We start from the raw sequence: 22249 nt of genomic DNA, 5'->3' as shown, positions 1-22249 counted from the left end.
TGTCGACTGTGTCAATACCACAGAGAATCGGCAGAGCATATCATCTGTTGTTGCCCAGCGTTGGTAAGTCTGAGGCGTAAATACTTAAGGGCAAAATTCATTCTTAATAAAGTAAGAACATGTAAGGAGGCCTTAACGCACATTTATACCACAACAGTGCCAATGGAGCTGGCACGTGCCGGTACGTTCTTTGTCTCTGCTGGACAGATCTTATGTCAAACGCAAAGTCTTGAAAAATAACAACTTAACTATAATTTGCACATGGACAAGCATCCATAGTATTAATAGTGATGCTTCACTAATTCCTATGGTCAGGAACATTACCACCCTAATTGAATAGACTTCTTTTAATCTCATTGCATTTTAAATGTTTTATTTTTGTTTGTTTTACCAAGATCGTAATATGCTTCGCTCTTTGTAAATGATTTTTGGTAATCATACAATAAAAGTATTTCATTTCATTTCATTTTCATTTCATTTCATTTCTAGTCCCAGAGGTTTTCTGTATATCAGCAGGCTTGTTTATTGTTTTTGATGAATGCAAGATAGTCTATGTAGTTCTTGATCCCTTCATTGAAGTTGGTGATATCCTTTTCAAGATCACTAGTGGATTTGGGTTGGTCCATTTTGAGTTCATTGAGCCAATCTGCCTCTGTTACTCTGAACCAGTTCTGGCTGGGTAGGTTAATGCTGGTAGGTGTGTTGACTTGTGGTGCGTTGATGTAGAAGTGAATGGACTGGTTTGTTCAAGTGCGCAAACAGATGGAGTTATATCTGATCCTGTTTTTGGTGCTGAAGACCGGACCCATAGTATGTCCTGCGATGAGTGTTGGGTCAGTGACAAGCTGGGTGAGTCTGATGTTGTCCAAGTTTTCGAGGAGGGCTGTGGAGAAGGGGTTCATTGTATCCTCTAGATGGAAGATGAGGATTCCGAGTAGCACAATGTCCTTGGAGTTGATGTTTAGGAGAGCGATTAAGTCTGTGATGAGGTTGCTGAAGTTGGTTTATGGTCCGGGTGGATGGTATGCAAGAGTGCCTTTCAGGATGAAACTTTTGTCAGTTTATAGTCTGAAGTGCATGTGCTCCATGAAGGGGATGTTGATGTCCATGGATGTGGTGCATTTGATGATGCCCTTGTGGACGATTGCAAGCCCACCGCCTGGCTTGTGAAGGCGATCCTGATGTGCGATCTTGTTGCCCTAAGGGATAACTAATGTAGGAAAATCAGGGTGTTGGTAAAACTGGGATTCACGCTATCTTTGTGGTGACGCAATATAATGCTGGAACATGCCTCACAAATGGCTACACCCAAAAGCCATTGTAAAAAGGTAATTTTAGGTAGTTAGTGGAGACCTCTACCCCTTAATCCTGAAATGATTGAGGGAGGTAATATCCTTATTGTTTGGTTTCTTTATTTTTTCTACTTTTCTTGGTTACACCTCGTAACATTGAAAAAGGAACAGAAAACAGCTGACACGTGTTTCGCCCTGTGGCCGGATGGTTGGGGGCTTTTTCAAGGCTGAGAAGTAGTAAAACCCACAGGTATATGAGTGATACATACAGTGTAAGTGCATACTAAGTAATTAAATAGAGTGAAACCCAAAACAGTGGATATATAGGGGATGTGAGAATACAACCATGAGAACAAAAAGATACATTGAAAAAAATAAAGGTTGTGGACAGGGTAGAGACAAACGACGATGGAAAAAGGGAGGGAAAGACAGGGTAAATGAAGGAGAAACAGAAAACAGACATTGCAGTAAAAAATGAACATTCGGAAATGGCATACAGTATATAGAACAACTTCCATAAATGTATCATTGATAATACATGTCAAAAAAACAACATTCTGCAAATGGTAGAAACAGGTTGAAGAAGAGAGACACACATAGAAGTAAAAATGTCAAGATGCCAGATTGTTAATACCAATAATATTCCATATGTGCATATAAATTGATAGTACAAAGGTGCTTTCTTATGAGTATGGTAGTCTTTATAGAGCGTAAATGAGAACATGACTTCATGTGCATTGTGATTGCAGCAGAGTGACAAACGTTTACCAAGGCTCCTTAATGTTTCTGAAAACTGTAAATAAAAGGGGGATGTATTTCAGGAGCAATATGTCAGGGCTATCCTAGCAATGAGGTAACATAATGATACTGTAAAAGTGGCAGGCTGAGCAGTTTGGTTACGAGCTCTATCAGTCGAAGGCATTGCAGAGAGAAAACCGGGCACTCATATCGATTAATGTATCCCACTGCATGCAAGTATCAACAAGAGAGAAGCCCATGTATTAAAAGGGTAATGCAAATATAGAAAAATGAGCAGTTCGTGTAGAAAATCTAACGATTATGTGTCACGGGCGCGCGTAGCCTATAAGGTTTCCTCACACCTGGGAAAAGAGATTAACCGGGTGAGGTTGAAAAAGAAAATACATTCAAATGAAATGCAGAATACAATTTTCAAACCGCCTCATAAGTAAAACCAACACGCATAGGGTGGCACTCGAGGAAAAGCAAAGGAGACGTTCGGCTCATCGTGCCAAGGTGAAAACATGCGCAGGTTGGGCCAGATAATGTGAGGGCAGAGCAGGGGGAGCTGTATCTAACGCACTCACCGATCGATTTGGGAAAAGGATGTGGTCCGTCGGCTAGATTGCTGACTTTGGTGCTGGTCGAGCCTCGAGGTCGCGTCCACATCCTGTGATTCTGGGCAAATCACTTAATCTCCCCATGTGTAATGTAAATACGGTGCTCAGGTAAAGCGCTCCAATACCTTCAGGTCGAGTTCGCGCTATATAAATATGCAAAAAAAAAAAGAAATGTACAAGGTGGTCTCTGAGGTACTCGAGAATAAAGTAACCGAGAGATCGAGTAAGACTGTAATAAATGGCCTCTGACTCGGCGTCAAAAACGTGATGCATCACCCAGCTTAAAGCAATCAGAAGGCCATAAAAGAAACCCGGGCATGCTGGGTTTTGAGATACCAATAAATGTTATTACGAGTGGGGAAAGAGACTGGGCTAAAAATAGACAGCACTTAGTGAAATTAATTACAAATAGGAAAGGCCAAAGTCAAAGATATAGCAAAACTCAGTGAGGCTGGTCTAATGGACATGAGTGAGTTCCTTATGGCCAAACATATATGAAAGTAAGATGATCGGTAGGGAAAGAAACATCAATGTAAAAGATGTAAGCACATGAGAACACTCAAAGTCATGTGATACATAGAAACAAAATTCGAGCACAATGTTCTAAGTTAATAACAAAGGTATAGATCACGAGTACAAATGAAATCCAACAGGGACTATATGCTTATACTCAGCTTTAAGGTGTGTATGACTCTTAGATGATGCGGGCACAGCTGCACAAAAAAAATGGAAAGGTGGGAAGAGTCCCACAACAGTGATGGAATTACGTAAAGGTCTTAAGTAACAATCTGTGATTAAAAAATGATGTAGTGAGAACATATGGTTCACATGCTTTACCCAGAAGAGGATTTATGTGACTTAAATGACACATGCAAATGGGAATAGGAGTAATTTTCTTAATTGCATGGTTCTAATATGCTGTATTGCAAGTCACACGATATAATCAACTTTCCAGGATTTAATAGAGCCAGTAATGCATTTCAGCATCTTTGTTTAGTCCTTGTTCCACAGTGTTCATTCGCAGTATATGCTCGCTCTCCTTCTGTCTCAGGACAAGTTCACGGTTACCACCTCTCAAAGATGGTTTCACTTGTTCTAGTCCCAAAAAATTCTAGTTTTTCTGATGTGGATGGTAGTCATGGTAGTGTTCCGTTAGGGCGGGACCAACTTCATGTTTCTGTTTATGTTGCAATAGTGTTCAAGGATTCTGATCTTGAGGGGGTGTATGGTACTGCCTACATATGCTTTGTTACATGGGCAAATGATAAGATAAATTACATATGTTGAGTTACAATTGATCCAGTCTTTAATCTTGTAGACAGTTTTTTGATTGTTCTTGAACTCCAACGATGTATTGCACCCCAGTTTACACGCATTGCAATCGTGGGAGGTGTAGAAACCACGTTGTTTAGTCAGAAAATTATGTCCTTACTGTTTCCATTTGTCCACAAAGTCGGATCCACATAGAATTTGTTTCAAGTTCTTGGCTCTTCTAAAACCCATTTGGGGATAGGTGTAAATCTGATTTGTGAGGGAGACATTGTCAGTCAGAAAGTACCAATGTTTTTTCAATGTTTTGTGAATGTGGTGATGACGGTTATGGCAGTCTGTCAGAAACCTAATTTTATTTGCCTTATCAGGTTTATTGGTAATCTTGGGTGTGAGTAATGTTTTCCGAGAGAGGCTTTCACAATCTTTGGCAGTTTTTTCAAGAAGATCTCTAGGGTACCCTTGTTTGGTTGGTCTCTCTATTAAGTTTTGTGATTTATCTCTGTAGGTGTTCAAGTTCCTGCAATTTCTTCTCATCCGTTTGAATTCCCCTTTAGGGTCGTTCAGTATGGTTTTTGGTAGATGACAGCTGTCTACTCTGAGGATTGAGTTGGCTGATGTAGGTTTCCGGAAGGCTTTAGTTTGTAGTTTTTCATCCTCCACATTGACTTCTGGACATCTCAATCTATTTCTGATGTGGAACTAGTGGAAGTGGTCTGAATATTCCATCTGTTGGTGTTGATTTTGTTGAGAAATTAATTGAGAGTTGTTTGTGTCCAGTGCCATGTAACGACCCCAATATAAAATATGAGGAGTGTAAGTGGAGAAGATGTCGTCCCAAAGCCAATACTTTTCCACTAATCCTATAAAGATACAGGCATATGGTGGAGCACATTTGGCTCCCATTGCACTTCCCTGTAGCTGCAAGTAATATTGGGAATTGAAGGAGAATACGTTGCTGGTTAAACAGAAGTACAGCATTTCTAAAATTACCTTGTTTGATTCCATATCATGGACTGATTTGGTGGCTAGTGCTTTGCGAACTGCCTCCATACCATCATCATGGCGGATTGTAATATTGAGGCTGACTACATCTATAGTGGTCAGAATACAATCATTATCCCACAGGATATTGTTGAGTTTGAGTAAAATGTCTTTCGTGTCTTGTATGTACGATGGGAGATCCCTCATGAGTGGTTGCAGTTGTTGGTCGATAAATTACCCTATCTTAGAACATATGGAGTTCAACCCTGCAAAGATGGGTCTTCCTGGTGGTCTTGTGCCATTCTTATGTATTTTCGGCACTAGGTAAAGGGTCGCCATGGTGGGATGTTCTATAAATAGATCATTCCGTTCTTCAATGGGGAGAGGAGTTGTCCTAACGGCTAGGGCGCTCAACCTCGGACCTGGGGAACTGGGTTCGAGTCTCGGTAATGACGCTAAAACATCCTGTGATTCTGGGCAAATCACTTAATCTCCCCGTGCCTAACAAAAATGAATGTGTGTCCTCATGTAACATAAGTGGTGCTATGTAAAGCGCTCTGATACCCGATTCGGGTCAAGTTCGTGCTATATAAAACTCTGCTAAAAAAAAAGAAATGAGGAGTAAATTATTGGCATGCCATCCATCCAATTTCTTTTCAAGATCTTGAAGAATTCTTTTGGTTGATTTATTAGGAAGTTGCATATAGCAAGATATGGCATTCAGTTCCCTCTGTGCCTCTGAGATGTAATTATCAGTATTTAGGAGCACCACATTCCCTCCTTTGTCTGCTTCCTTAATTACTATTTCGGGGTTGTTTTTCAGCTTCTTCAAGGTATTCATTTCTTTGTTTTGCAGGTTGATCTTTGGATAGTATTTCTTCTTGAGATATTTCTGATGTTCTCTGGTTAAATGCCTTTTGTCTGCTGTGAAAAATAAGTCAATGGTATTGCCACTGGGCAGCTGGGGGCAGAATGTTGATTTGGAGCAAACGGTATTATCGCAGAGTAGGTGGTGTCAATGTCTAACTCCCGTGCCAGGGCAGATGGAGATATCGAATGGTCATCTGGGTCCTTGGCTAGTGTGGTTAGCAAGTGTAGATTCTCCAAGTCTATGGCCTATCAAAGGGCTTATAATTTGTGCTCTTCGTTTTTTGTGTATAGGTAGTTTGTTGTAAAAGAAGGCAGTCAGTTTGAGTTTTTGTGTGAATTTGAAAAGGTCGATCATGGTTTTGGCAAGGTCCTAAAATGCTGTGGGACAGAAAGAGAGTCCTTAGCCAGTATATCTATCTGTAAGTTGTTATTAGGTTGGCATGAGATGTTGACTGTTAGATTGTTGGAGTCTTGGGTTCGGTTTCCTGTCGTCTTCTGGCTCTGGTAAATACCCCCCGGCTGGTTTTTGAAGTTGATGTACTTGGGGCGTTTCTTGCGTTATTCTGGTGTAGGAATGTTCCGAAAACCTAACCGATATCTTTGTACCTCCTCTAAAAAATTCACTCCTACCTTCGTTGTTGTTGCTACAATTTCTGATCCAGGATATTCAGCCTCCGAGCTGGTAACTGAGTCCTGTACTATTCTTATTTGGGAAGTGGTTGTTCCTTTGAAGATATTGTTCTACCGCTTGGCAAAGGTATATACTCTTTCTAGTTGATAATCTATTTCGTCCCATTGGAATTTCCAATTTTTTCTCTGGATTAGATCTTCCTCATATTCGTCTATTAATCTATTCACTATCTCGTAATTTTTGTTGGTAATATCCCCACAATTAGACTATTTTCTTTGTGAGGTTATCCACCTCTGTTTTATATTTATTGTGCTCTTCTTCTGCAATATCTATCAATTGACGAATCATGTTATTTGAGGCCTCCCTCAAGTTTACTTCCCATTTGGTAATTTGGTCTGTTCTAGTTGTTTTAACCGGTGGAAATATCAGGATCCGAAGACGTTTCGGAATTCTATCTTCTTCTAATTATTTCTTTAGGCGCATCTGCATTGTGATCATAGCAGGGTGATGAAAGCTTACCAAGGTTCCTTAAGAATGTTTCTGAAAACTGTAAATGAAAGGGGGATGTATTTCAGGAGCAAAATGTCATGGCTATCCTAGCAATGAGGTAGCATAATGATACAGTAAAAATGGCAGGCTGAGCAGTTTGGTTACGAGCTCTATCAGTCATAGGCATTGCAAAGAGAAAACCGGGCACTCATATCAATTAAAATATCCCACAGCATGCAAGTATCAACAAGAGAGAAGCCCATGTATTAAAAGGGTAATGCAATTATGGAAAAATGAGCAGTTCGTGTAGAAAATCTAACGATTATGTGTCACGGGCGGGCGTAGCCTATAAGGTTTCCCCACACCTGGGAAAAGAGATTAACCGGGTGAGGTTGAAAAAGAAAATAAATTCAAATGAAATGCAGAATACAATTTTCAAACCGCCTAATAAGTAAAACCAACGCGCATAGGGTGGCACTAAGGGATAGCCATAGGGATGTCGGGTGCCGAAGCAGGGTTGAGGCTGGTTTCCGTAAGGAAGAGGAGGTCTTGTGCCTCATTGCTGAGGAGGTCCCAGATAATGGTGGCATGTTTGCTGAGCGAGATCGTGTTGAGAAGCATGCATGCGAGTGGTTATTATGGTGCTGGTTTGGAGTGTTGGGTGGTGTTTGCCTGGGTGTTCGGAGGTGTTGGTGGATCATAAAGGATGTGTGGGGGTGTGTAAGTATACAGCAGTGCCAGGAGGTTGAAGGCGTGCTGATGTTTACCCATGGATATACATTCAGTATCTCTCATGTACGAATCCCGCTGCACACATTAGTAGTCTTTATTTAATTAAACTCTGCAAATTAAACAGCAGATGGCTGTTTTAATCACAGCAATGAAATTTTCAAACCTCGTCAGAGAGTTCTCCAATCCCCTAGCCTCTAAAAATATCATCACCCCTTATCAAGAACTCTGCGACACCCTGGTGGACTTCTTCCATGACAATATCTCCACCATCTACAAAAACATGGAACCCCAACCCACTACCGCAGATGTCCTCAGCCTCCTCGCTCCCTCAGATGCACACCCTGACCACCTACTTGTCACCTGGGACCAGCTTACTGCACAAAACACCACAGCTATCAGGACCTCAGCCCACTCAGGAGCACCCACAGCCCCCTTTTCCCACCATATCTTCAACCTTGGGAGCAAGATGATAAGCAATGAAAATACCACCATCTTTAAAGCATACATCAACACAGCCACCTTCCCAGAAGAATGGAAACATGCCAAAGTCCAACTCCTATTCAAGAAACACTTCACAGACCCCAGCAAACTTAAGAAATTCTGTCTTATCTTGCTGTTCCCCTTTCCCGCCAAAGTAATCAAAAAGGCCATTAACCACCAGCTCACAGAGCGCTTGCAGAAGAATAATCTTCTAGACACCTCCAAATCCGGATTCCGCAACAACCATAGCACCAGAACTGCCCTATTCGCTGCCACCAATGACATCAGAACCCTCCTTGACCAGGGAAATACGCCGGTCCTGATCCTCCTCAACCTCTCAGCAGCGTATCCCATCACACCCTTATCAAGAGGCTTCACCACATTGGAATACAAGGGGACGCCCTCAAATGGATTGCCTCCTTCCACTGACCACTTTTCATCTTGGAACTTAAGAACTTCATCTATGGCGTCCCTCAAGGCTTGTCCCTCAGCCTTACACTGTTCAACACTTACATGACCCCCTTGGCCAACATCTTCAGAACCCATTATCTAAACACCATAACCTACGCCGACAACCCCAAGCTCATATTTTCTCTATCAGAAGACCCCTCCACCATTCTGGCCAGCTTCTGCAGTTGCATGACGAGCATCGTCGGCTGGATGAAAGACAACTCAACACAGGCAAAATGGAAGTGCTGATCTTCGAAAACAACACCTCCCTGTGGAACGACTACTGGTGGTCTTATGAACTAGGACCCTCACCCATTCTGACTGCCCAAGCCCACAACCTTGGTATCATCCCGACACCAAGCTCACCATGAAAAGACAAATCAATAGTCTCCTCTGCCTTCTTTCTCACTCTTCGCATGCTCAGTAAGATCTTCAAATATCTCCCTGTCAACACCAGACAATCCGTCACTCAAGCCCTAGTCACTAGCCAGCTAGACTACAGCAACACACTGCAGAAATCACCTCACAGCTCCTGAAGAGATTGCAGACTATACAGAATTCCACAACCAAACTCATCCTCGAACTCCCTAAGTGAACCCACATCAACCCCCACCTCAAGAAGCTCCACTGGCCCATTCAGAAGAGACGCAAATTCAAGATGCTGATCCACATCTACAAAGCCCTACACACCAAGGATCAGCATACATCAGCCACCGCCTAAACTTCTACCAACCAGCCAGGCACCTACGCTCTGCCTCCCTGACCTTCTCTCACATTTCCCACATCTGCCGAAGCAATAGTGGAGGACAATCTTTCTCCTACCTCACTGCGAAGTCCTGGAACAACCTCTTCCTTCTCCTCTGGACTTCATACTCTCTCCTGGAATTCGAAAAAGACTCAAGACCTGGCTATTCAATGAACCATCCCTAGGCAGCAGGGTTCTCAGCGGCTGGATACCCTCTTGGGTGATTATTGAACATTGACATATTGCTGGCTCCTAGGTAATTTCCCTTTTTTGCTGTGATCTTGGTGCCATTACTCGTGAAGCATCTAGAACCTCCTCCAATGCTGAGAATCTTGTAGCGCGAGGTGTGGGTCTCATTTCCCTCTGCAAGAAAGACAGGCTCAGTTAGTGAGCACATCAGTCACTTGGCATAAAGGCAGCTCATTTGCAAGGAGACATTGTCATGTCAGACAGATGCTGATGCCCAGAATATCACTTACTAGTGTCCATGTCTGGGCATGGAAGTGACCCATCGAGAGGTGCTCCTACACTTAAATATGACCTATGCTATGAATAGCCCACAAAGCAGATCTCCATGAGCTGAGAACTGTAAACTGCAGCCTGAGCTACAACAGTGCTGCAGTGTTATTTGAGGGTTAGTTTTCCCCTTCTTTGGTTATTGCATTTGGTGGTGTCCTGGTGCTGTAGTGTAATTAATAAAATGCATCGGGATAGAGGCCAGCATCAGCATTTCCTTGTCCTTGCTGCCACCAATTCAGGTGCCCAAGTTGTTATGCATGCTATTTGTACTTCCAAAATCACGTTGGCGTCAATGTTGCTCTCAATCCTGAGCTTGCTCCTGTGAATCATGCAATCAGCTACCTCATCAAGACCACAGCCATCCCACCTGCCCTCTCTAACACTTGATTCTGCTTTAGTGGTGCTGAAGTTTACTTGTGGGCCTCCTGAACTCCTCTTAATGTGATCACTGTGCCGCCAGTGTCCTATACTGCTTTGTGGCATGGCTCTTACATGTCCAACACATACTACTGCCTGCACATGGCTCTGCTCAAGCTGCTGAGGTTTTTCTGCTGCGCCACTGAGAGCCCGGGACGGGCCCTGTCTCCCGGTCACTCTAAAGTGAAGGCAAGCCCATACATTTCCTTCCTTCCTGGTACCTTCTACCACACAACTGTTTCTAATTCAGCAGACCTCCCCATACATTCCCAGGTTGGCTCTTTGCATGGTGGCACATTGGGGATGTGAATTCACCCATAATTCTTGCATATTGCACAGCTGTGCATTGGCTTCTGTAACAGGACATGCCAGGGCTGCCATTCATGTATGCCATTAAGGTGCTGCGCTCAATCGGTGCTTTACTCCATTGGCAAACCCAGACTATGAGCGATTCTTAATGTGACAAGAAAAACAATACTCAGAGGAGTCTGTGGATTCATTCCATCCAAGGCTCACAGAGTTTGCCAGCACTAGCACCTTACACTGTCAGGCACAGGAAGTTTGAGTCCAGATCATCCAAGGGTGCACATCCACAAGACTACGACAAGAGAACCAGGCAGATCTTTACCAGCCATCTTAATACTTGGCCTCTGCAGCTCAGTGGTATCACAGATGGAGGTAGGTCTAAACAAACTGATTAGCCCTGAACCCCTGAACCCATGGATCAGATCTGGAAGTCCACCACTTGTCCCAAACCATCACCAGAGAAGACAAAACACAGGCCCTGAAGAGACTGCAAAGGTGTGTTCCCTCATCCTGGTGACTGTCCAGACATTAGCAAAGAAATGTTCAGCCTGTGGCAAACTTAGTTATTTCACCAAAGTCTATGATTCCTCCCACAATACCAAAGGAACCCCAACATGGTAGTTTACTCCTTCACACCTACTCAGCCACAGCTGCATGTGGATGACATGGATGACGAGAAAGAAAAGGAAGCTGTCATATACATGCTGTACGCTGTAAAATAAAGCAAGCATCACTGCCACACTCAATCAAAGTTTTAGATCAAGTGTATTGACATTTCTTAATAGCCCTCGTGTTCACTTCCACAGCCAGAAACATAAGGTCTAAATCACAGTTTGACTCCTTAAAACCATAAACTATTCTCAAAATCATGAAGAATAGATCTATACCTACAGCAACTATTCGCTTCTATCATGGTGCACCATACTCACCACAGAATTCATGCAAGAGAATCCCCCTCACATTACCAAGGGATACATGACCCAGAAAGGTACTGAGATGCTCCTCAGCTGCGAAACAAAACTGTGCTTGATAATGAATCATGCAAAGTGTGCAAACCAGTGATCTGAGCAGGCCGCTAAGGACTTTAATGACCTGTCTCATGGCAGAGCATTCTGAAACGCATGATTATACAATGGACTATTGGTGATGGCATCTGCTTAGTAGCACTAGGCAATTGCAGTTTAGCTTTTCACCTAAACCTAACGGTGTAGACTCAGGGGCTTGGCTCAGTCAGTGAGATTCAGGGGGTAAGAAATACTAATTTCCCCACTAAAAAAACAGTGGTGGTGAGGGACAATAAAAAAGCAAAAAATGACCCCCACACCATGGGAGAAAATTCCCATGGTGTAGGGTGTCATTAGTTTTGTTATTTCTCAAATCCAAACTCCTGTTTAGGAGTTTGTTATTGGACAATATAACCCTTTCAGAAAAGTTTGATGACCATCCGCTATGTTTGACTAAGCCGCCCGTCATTCTTTTAATACATTTACTTGAACCTGCCAAAGTATAGAGATGTCTGTGTAGTTGGCAGACATCTCTATATTTCGCAGATGGAATGAAGGCAGGGCGACTGATGTAACTCCCCGCCACCCTGTCTGCCTTTAATCCTTCTGCAAAACCCAAAAATCTCTGTCAAGTGTGGCACACTGGATGAAAAACAATGGTTCGGAATGCCACCCTGAGAAATTGCCTGGGGTAAGACTATTTGCAAGCATTCATCCCACACCTTTTGGGTATTTGAATGACAGTAGTGCGTTGGGAAATGTGAGAGTGGCGCAGCTTTCCAAGCCTTCCACTGCCAATATTTGCAAATTCCAAACAGTAGTAAATTTGCATCCATTCAAGGTGTACTTCTATGGGTGCAGATTTGCTACTTTGTTGCTAAACCGGTTGCTGTACATATTTAAGTTCTTGATCCAAAAACTGAACAAGTTAAAACCGCCTAATGTAATCATAACAATGAGAAAACCCAACAAAGACATAGCAGAACGACTCAGGGCTCTCAGACCCAACCACCAATCCAAGCATGCTTTTATTTGGGGCAGAGGGCACCACCCAACCCCCACAATCTATGCTCCTGTTCAAACCTGAGACAGCAAACACAAATGGATAGAAGAGCCGGCAGTGTGGGTGTCAAAAAACTAAAACAGCCTGCTAAAATGTGGGTTTGCATTGACATTCACCTTCCAAATTCACCCATAAAAAGAAAGTGCCATCTCACACCAACAGTGAATGACCTGGTAGCAGCAGTAAAGGGAACATTTGGTTCTCTGAAGTTGATCTGAACTCCAGATACTTTCAACGTCTGCTAAGCTAAAAATGCAGGTAGTTGGAAAACTTTCTGCACCCGCCTTGGCCTCTGCAAGTTCACAAGGCTACATTTCCAAATCTACAGTGCAGCAGAGGAGTTCCGGAACGCCATTTAAGAGGTTCTTGGTGTGCTCATGGTAGACATAAAAGTCAGCACCAGGACATACAAAGACTTTTGAGGAATATCACTCCAGAATTTGCTGCATCCTGGAACAGTCTCACCCTCAATAGTAAGAAATATGAGTTCAATGCATGCATCAGCTCTTTCGGATAGCGGTTCTCAGCTGAGCGGTGCCACCTGACTTCCCCCAAAATTTAAGCCATTCAATTGGCATCTCAATCCACATTCATATTAGAAGTCCGGAGTTTTCTTGGCATGGTCACCTATTTCAGAAGATTCATTAAGAATTGTATATCTCTAACTGGGACATTGAAAAAGAGGACTAAGGCCATGCAGAACTGGACTGAATAACACCACACCATATGCCAAGCATGAAAATGCACATTCAGCAGAAGCTACTCTCCAATAGTTCTACCCACACACATTCTCAGAATTAGCAATAGATGCCAGCTCTAGAGGGCTTTGAACTTGACTGTAACAAAAGCAACACTGGGCAGAGTGGTTCCCTATTGCATATGCCTACACAGCTTTGCCCCTACTGGGCAACACTATACCCACATTGAGAAAGAGGCGGTTTCAATTCATTGGGTCTACCAATATTTACATCTTTATTTGTATTGACAATCTTTTATTGGTCCCTCCATTATTGGGAAAATGGATCATTTAGTGGCAGGAGTATTCTTTCTCGGTGTTATAATGACCCAGGTTGGATTACCTGTTACGGCATCAGCGACCAGCCATGGCCGCTGATATGCAGTGTGCCATTGAGACCAAAGAGTTCATCAGGTTGAAGGTAAAACACACCCACCCACTTTCTGTGTCCCTCGTAGACATTTGTGATGCTTCTACAATAGATGACTGTTTGCAGCTAGCCAGCAATGCTACCTGCAGCGGCCGGTGGGGAATCATTACCATAAAATGAATTGGCCCATATTACACAAGCCTGTTAAATCTTGCATTCCCATATAATTTTAGACATAAGTGAGCCCTTTTATAGGACTTTTTTCCCTTTAGGCAACAAAATGTGACCCCTTCAAGCTTTTGCAATGCTACTGGCTCATGTTGGGCTCCAACAGATTGTAAAATCAAATACTGACTCTAATGTAAAATTGGATTCTAAGCCCTATATGAATTGGTTTGGAGGACAGTCATATAATATACCTACTGTCAAGCCTCTATCCTAATCGACCCTGCAGTACTTGTCGCTGCCAAAGGCATCCCTCCTCATCCATGGGAGTGCCTGATATAAGCAAACAACACAGCTACTGGTGTACTGATGTCCTCTATCACCAAGTCACCAGTCTTACTCTCTTTCTAAATTGGAAATGAAGAAATACTGGTAGCTTAGCAGTAGCAATGGCTGTGGTGAAGACCTAGACAATGCCTGATCTGCTACACGCAACAGATTTGTTTGGCTCAATAAAATGAACGTGGATAGATTCAAACCCTAACTTTGGCAAGTTACTTGGATTCCCCTTGGACACTGACCTCAAGGAGCCATCATCAAGAAAAACAATATTTCATGGTACCAAATCTCTCTACTAATTCAATTAAAACATCTCTCCCAGAGAGTGACTTCAGAACTACTGCCCACACATTGGACTCAGCTATCAGAATGGTGGAAAAACTCTGCCTCACAATCTCCCAAATTACACACTGGTCCCACCCAAGGGAATCTTACTCAACACAACATGCCTCATTGGTGGCCTAAAGAAATATAACCACATAACTCTCACACTGATGGATTACCACTGGTTCCCTTCATCGGCACACTTTCTTCTAAACTAGCTGCATCATCTACAAAGCCATCACGACTAGCACCTTAGCCTACCAGGCTGATAAGCTCTCCATCTCCAGTGGCTTGCAGCACATCAGCTGCCAGAGCACCACTGGAGTGCATACAAATAAGTGTTAAAAAAATCACAGCAACCAGCCTTCTACATCTGTATTAAGTTCCCGGAATCACCCCAACTCTGCTCCAATTAGGAAAGTGCTGAAGACACACTTCTGTAAGGAACACTACATCACACAGGTATTGTCTACTGCACCTTTCAGAACCCAGCTATCCTCCAACCACTCGTAGAATGAATCTTTGGTTTTTTGTGCTCTACTGTCCTCTGCTGTCTTTCTCCATTTGCATCATACAAATTCTTCATCCACACATACATGAATATGTTTCCTTATTGATTATTATATTTTTTTAACATAAACATATATTGTTAATTTTACTGTGTGGCTTTTATTGATGTGGTAGTATACAGCTAATAATGTAGAATTGTGAAATAGTTCCAAAACATTAGGTTTGCAGTCTGTGTGTATAGGCCCATAACACGGTACTAAAGATCCTATGGCCACGCTAGGGTTTCACTGAGTCAGAGAAGATTGGGGTCTCCCTTATTGGGAATCATTTAAACAGAAGTATCAGTTTATTGACTGTTCATTGCATGAGTTAATTTGAAAAACTGAAACCTTTTCGAAGAGGAACTATTGCTTGCATTGAAATCTATATAATTTGTCCAATTTGAGTTGTTACAGAAGCATCACAGTTTGTAACCTGAATTCTTTTCATTTCAGGAACAGAAGCCACTTCATCGTTGCGATATTACATTTACAATTCTGGTAAGACATCACTTCATATATTCTATTTTATTTTTTGTTTATAGTTTTTTTTTCATTTTCATAGTATACAAAGAGATTTCAAGTATCCTTGAAACAAACAGAAAAGCAGTTAACTCTCCTCCTCCCTGGCCTACCCCCACCCTCCCCGTTGGTTCAGCGTTCCATCAATATTAAATCCAATGCATTGAAGAACAAAAAATAGTAATAAACATATAGTCACAAATCCATCCAATTAATCATTCATTGTATAGACTATTAACCACCGGAATCAAATAACTACAAAAAAATACATATTATTAATAATACTATTATTTTCACCCTTCCTCTCATGAACTTCCCCTTGCATGCCTACCTTCCTGGATATTCAAAACATTTAACCATCTCTACATAATTCTTCCTCTTCCCCATCCCGTGACCATCTTATCAGGGGAGCCCAAATTTCATACCCTCTTTTCTGTGCTCTGCGCCCCTTCCTGGCATAGACTGCAGTTTCTAGCCAATAGACCGCTAAAAATCTACTCAGCCACCGCTGACTAGATGGCGGCACCTGATTGAGCTAATAAGTGGCCAAACATAGCCGGAAGACTGTCATAGCAATAAAGACAAATACCTGTATCTGTTCTGAGAGTGAGATATCACCCACCACTAGCATAATCAACTGTCTTGACATATTTATTTTCCTTCCCACTTGGGATGTTAAGATGTCACCAACATTTCTTTTGACAGCATCCAAACTTTCAAGCCCTAATAACCAAAAAACCTGTGATATTTATTTTTGAATTGTTTTTGAAAAATATGATTGCTTTCCAGGCTTCTTTGTAAATCAAAGTTATTACATTGTAGATACGATTTATATGTTCTGTGTTGTGTGTGCATATGTAAATAGTGTGGTTTGTGAGTGGTATGATTGAATGTATGTTGTACATATTGTCCAAAAAAGTCTAAAAAAAATTCTATTTGTGAAAAAAGTTTTGTTCCTTGTTTGAATAATGAATCTTTTGTTGTTGTACATAAGGTCTTAAAAATTTACATTAAAATTTCTAAATGGGTGAGATTTAAAAATAGAAAACAAATACTCCTCTAAATAAAAATACTTAATCAAAAAGGACACATTTTGGTCACTTGCAACATTTGTTTTATGGTCAGATGTTCAAATTGAAAATAATAGAGTAAAGTGATTGGCAGCACCTGCAATTCCTGTTGTTGTTTAGCATCCAAACTGGGGCATGATCCAAACATATGCAAGCTATCGGCTGCATGAAGCCCACAGCGAGGGCAGGATGTGCCAGCTGATCCAGCCCATTTAACAATCTTGGCCAGCTGGTTGTATAAATTAAACCAAGTTTTAAAACACTGGAGTTGTAATTTGGCCACAAAGAAGGATGTTCGGGCTAAATATAGTGAGTCGTCAACTTCTCCAAATCCAGTTTGTAGATGTTCTGCCAATAATCATAATGCTTGGTTACATCATCCACCATAATTTCATTCAGAAGTTTATATATCCTACCAAGTGTGAATGATCCTTTGGACATACTTCCAACAATGTTACTTTGGCAAAACTACAATGACCCCCACCTTTTTTTATCAGGAAATCCCTAATCTGGAGATATTTGAATTGATTATTCTCAAGCCCATACTTCTTCCTAATTTGATCAAACAATCTATATCCAGTCTCTTCCATCACATCCGCCGCTATCCTAATTCCCTTTCCCACCATATTTTCATGTATCCATCACAAAAGATATCGGGAAGGGACCCGTTTTTGTATAGCAGAGTGTAGGCGTTAAATAATCCCAAACCAAATTTTTTGTGGACCACCGTCCAAACCTTAAAAGCGCCTAAGAGTGTCTTAAATTTGACCCTTTTCTAATAATTAAATTTGGTGTGTCGCAAAAGGCACCCATTGTCTTCTCTACCTAGTAGCAGCTCATATATTGAAATGTGAGTTGTATCTTGCCCATTAAGTAGATTACCCATTTTATATAATATCGGGGCCTAGTGGTACAGCTTAAAGTTGGGAACCCCCTAGCCTCCTCTTTCCCTGGGGAGCGTCATGAATCTTAGCGCCCTCCTTGGTTGGTAGTTTGCCCATAAAATCTCAATATCATCGGATTTAGGGTTTTGAACCAACAGCTACTTATGATTAGAGGAATGACGCTAAAAAGTACAGGATTATTGGCAGAAACAGCATCATGATGACATTGCTCCTTCCAACCAGTGTCAATTTAAAATTATTGAATTGGGTAAAATGTCTATTCTAAGATTTGGGAGAAGCGGGTCTAAATTTGCTTCAAGAATTTTTGTCACATCTGCCAAGAGCTCCACCCCTAAGTACGTAGCCTGTTGCATTACCCGAGGATCATTCAGTTGAGTCTCTTTGCTAATCAAGATTTGAATTTTGCTTTGATTCAATCGATAACCCAATATCTGTCCAAAATCATTAGCCTCCTTTACGGCTTTTTCCAGTGCATTCGTCAGGCTAGGGGTTATAGCTGCCAAGGCATCAGCTGATGACGGCTGATAGCCAGAAACCGGTCCTAGGATGTTTGATTCTGGTCCAGGGAAGAAATGGCTTGGCAGTTCGGGCTGGACTGTTGGCACCAAACTCTTACAGTATTTGTTTGGCTCCTGTCAGCTCAACCACCACATTCCGAAGAAAAATCAACAGGTCATTGGCATCTAGTGCAATGTAGTGGCTATCATCTCCCGATTGTATTCCTAGGCAATGACCACTGGTCCTGGCTAAACTGGCCAAGGGCTCCATGGCAAAGGCGAAGTGCAAGGGAGACAGGGAGCAACAATACCTTGTACCTCTCTCCACCCTATAGTGGTCTGAGATAGTTCTTCCCATGCAACCCTGGCGAAAAGGCTTGCACAGAGCAGGTGGACCAAAGCCAAAAAACCTCTCCCTAGATCCAAGTGTTCAATGACTCCATTTAAAAAAGCTCCATTCCAGGCTATCAAAACCTTTTTTGATGTCTACTGCTGTTTCCGTCAGTAACAATAAACGGCGAATATTGCGGGCGGTGTCACGCCCCAGAATGTAGCCCGCCTGGTCAGGGTGTATTAATTTAGTCTTAACTGGTAGTATCGTAGTGGCAAAAATGTTATTCAAGATTTTAAAGTCCAAATTAAGTGTTGACAAAGGTTGATAAGCTCTGCACTCATGGGCAGGTATTCTAGGCTTGTGGTGAGGCACTGCTATCGCCTCCGGCGTGGAGTCAAGGAGGAGACCCGTATGTTTAGCAGCAGGGTGTACCTCCACTAATTTAGGGGCCAGTTCTTCAATATATGCAACATAAAACTCCACGGGAGTCCATCTGTCCCCGAGGTCTCTCCCTGTTCTAGCCCTTTAACAGCCGCTCCTACCTCCTGAACTGTAATGCCTCCCCCCAGGGCCTCTGCCTCCTCATCTGTAAGAACCAGCAGTGGTTGCAGTGCCAGGAAGTGTTGGATGGATCCTTCATCCCAGTCAGCCACACGCGTATAAAGGTTAGTATAATACTCCTTAAATTGGGCATTTATGTCCACTTGTCTGTACTGCCGAAGTCTGCCTTCATTCTCAATCTCAACTATCAGGGAACCTCTTTTTGAGGGGTTGGCCAGCCAAGCTAATAGGGAGCCAGTGTGGTCTCTCTCAGCATGAGCCCGCTCCATATACTGGCAATAATCAAAGCACTGCAGCCTCTCCACTTGAGCCGCCACTTTCTTTGTTAAATATAGGAGAGCCTGCTGTAAGTCAGAATTGTTTGGTCTTTGCTGTTCTATCTCCTGCAGCTCACCCTCTGCTCTCTCCACCTCAGTCAGCAGGGTCCTCCTGACCCCCATTGATGTCGCTATACATTGACCCCGGATAACCACCTTGAATGCATCCCATTCCAACCGGGAAAAGGATGTAGCCCCATCATTATCTACAAAGTACTGGCTGATATTCTCCCTAATCTCTCCTAGGAACACCTGGTCCTCTAGAGACTCTGGATTTAGTCAGCAGGTGGGAATTTATAGGCTAGTTTTCCCCCAACTCAGCTGTAAAAGGACCGGGTTGTGGTCCGATAACGTTTGGATCAAATAGTCTATGTTAGCCACTAAATTGGTGAAGCCAGGGATACATCGGAAAGTGTTGAGACGTACATGCAATTCATGTGGTCGGGAGAAAAAGGAGTAGTCCCTAGAGTGAGTGTGTTTGCGTCTCCATGCATTGATTAGACCCCATTGTGTCTGCTAATCTGAGAATGTGCGAGCTGTCCGGTATTCAGGGGAGTCCCTAAGTGGAGGATGCGACCGGTCTACTGAGGGTCAGGCACGCAATTGAAGTCATCCCCTATGATGGCTGTGTTAATCACACAAGGGACCAGCGGTCTCGACTGATCTGCCAAAAAGGTGCCCTGTTTTACATTAGGGCCTTAGATATTAATTAGTGTCTCATCTCAGCCATCCAGTCTCCCCAACACCAGCACGTATCTACCCTCTGGGTCTATAAGGATATTCACATGCTAAAAAGGGACTCTTGCTCGTATCCAGATCAACACGCCCTTTGCATATGCAGAGTAAGTGGTGTAGAAAGCCTGCTCTCCCCACCTGTGCTGAAAAGCCACCTCTTCTTTAGCCAATAGATGTCTTCTGTAAGAGAGCTATGTGAATCCCCTTCTATCAGGAAAGAAAATACCTTGTAGTGTTTAGACATGATATGCAAGCCTCTTATATTCCAGGAAAGGACTTTATATATCCCACTGGTCATCATTTCTCCAAGTCTTAACTAGTTCAGGGGCTCCCATCCTCACCAGCAATCCCCCATGTATGAAGCCACCCCTTCCATAGGACTCAAACCGTCCTGCTCTTGACCTGCAACCCAGGACCCCCTTTATAACAGTGAAACCTTTAACATCCCAAAACCCCTGCCCCAGGACAAGTAGGTGAATACCCCTCAACCAAACCTATTGCAAACTTAAAACTTCTTGTGAGAGCGCCCATGAACTTTCTTACATCGGGGTAAGACCACATTTTGACCCCATAGTGGCTTCACCACTCCTGTGAGCAGGCCCCTAATATATTGACTCAGGCCCAGGGGAAACAAGAATGGTGTCCCTCCCAGTGATTAGCCAAACCATATAGCTTCAAAGTCATGTATGACAGGGATATTCTACACAGTTTCTCATCAAATTATTTCATCTGAAGTTCAAGATGTGACTCTGTGGAGTCCATGGTTCGAGGTTTCGTAAGCACTGGAGCTGCATCCTGAGTTGGAATCATGGGCAGCTGTTTCATCTGGATGTGACGCTGTGCCCCGTCGCTCACTGCTCAGTGAGGAGACCGCAGCCACAACCTTTTGTCATTCCTGTTGGGTTTCAGCCCTTGATCGAGCCATTGACAGCTGTTCTCTGCATCTAGTCCTCCTAGATCTTGGTCTCTGGGTACGTTGATCCCGCGACTCCTGATTAGGTACTGGCTGCTTACTCATGTCTAGCCATTCCCATACCTCTTGTGGATTATTAAAAAAGCGGTCACCTTTTGGGGTCGTCACTCTCAATCTGGTTGGGAACATCATGGCGTATGGTATCTCCAACTGTCTGACCTTTGTCTTGGCCACCAAGTACATGGAACATCTGAGTTGGACCTCTCTTGAGAAATCTGGGGAAATTCTCACAGTGCTACTTTTCACCATCAGAGATCCCTTCTGGCTAGCCTGGTTAAGGATCTGATCTTGATCTTTATAGAAGCGAAGGTGAACTACGACTAGATGTGGTGGAGCCCCCGGGGTGGGGGTTTCGCTGGCACTCGGTGCGCCCTATCAAGAGCGTAAAATGCAGAGAGGCCCTCATGCACTTCTCCGATCCACTTCTCAAGGTAACCCAGCATATAATTTCCCTCAATCATTTCCGGCAGGCCCAAAACGCGGATATTGTTGTTCAAGACCTAGTTTGAGCATCTTCTGCCTCATCTACAGTGTGTGAACCTTGACCTACAGGGAAGTAACTCTCCCTGTCATTGATGCCAGAATTGGAGGCAGGTCTGCTAGTTTCCTTTCTGTTGCAATGATACGTTCCCCCCAACTGACGATGGTCATCCCTTAGCAGCCTCAAATGCACGCTCAAATTGTCAGTCCTAATTTCCAGGGTTTCTCGATTTGTGGTGATGGTCTGCAATATGTCCTGTAGCATAAGACCTCCGAACGTCACTGGCCTCGCTGCCTGGTCACTGTCCGTGCATGAGGTGTCGCCTCCCTCTGCTATGGAATGGCCCTCCACATCTGGCTCCTTCTTGCTTGAGTACTTGCCCATGTAATTTCTAAGGTGCTACTAATATTGTTATAGGCTCAAGGGTCATAAGCCGCACTACCCCTAGTAATCAGATCCCCTGGTGACCAGGTATGCAACATGGCTAAGCCGCACTTCAATAACCCCTCGTAATCAGATCCCCTGGCGACCAGGTATGCAACATGGCTCAGCTGCTCTCGACGTATGGTTGCTCTAAATACCTCGGAATACGATGCATCAGCCGCATGTGATCTCTATAGAATGTGAGGGAGCCTGATCTGCCAGTGAGTCCCTAAGTGTCTTGAATTCAGGAGGGTTATAGGTGGTTTAGTAGCTCACCGTTCCCCCATCAGTCTAGCACTCTCACAAATCCCTCCCATGATAGATCCTTATTTATATCTCT

At 43.1% G+C, this 22249-nt stretch overlaps 1 protein-coding gene across 3 annotated transcripts in view; it reads left to right on the top strand.

Annotated features, from left to right (window-relative positions):
• The window catches only part of LOC147693532 (ecto-ADP-ribosyltransferase 5-like), a 486224-nt gene that overhangs the window by 394419 nt on the left and 69556 nt on the right, over positions 1 to 22249 (top strand). For all 3 annotated transcript variants that reach the window (XM_086933749.1, XM_086933750.1, XM_086933751.1), the window contains one exon: positions 15548 to 15592. In XM_086933749.1, the coding sequence (XP_086789875.1) occupies positions 15548 to 15592 (45 nt within the window). The remainder of the gene's footprint in view (positions 1 to 15547; positions 15593 to 22249) is intronic.

This window comes from Lissotriton vulgaris, chromosome 8 (genome assembly GCF_964263255.1).
Source record: "Lissotriton vulgaris chromosome 8, aLisVul1.2, whole genome shotgun sequence".
Lineage (NCBI taxonomy): Eukaryota > Metazoa > Chordata > Amphibia > Caudata > Salamandridae > Lissotriton > Lissotriton vulgaris.
This window is presented reverse-complemented; position numbering and strand designations above follow the sequence as displayed.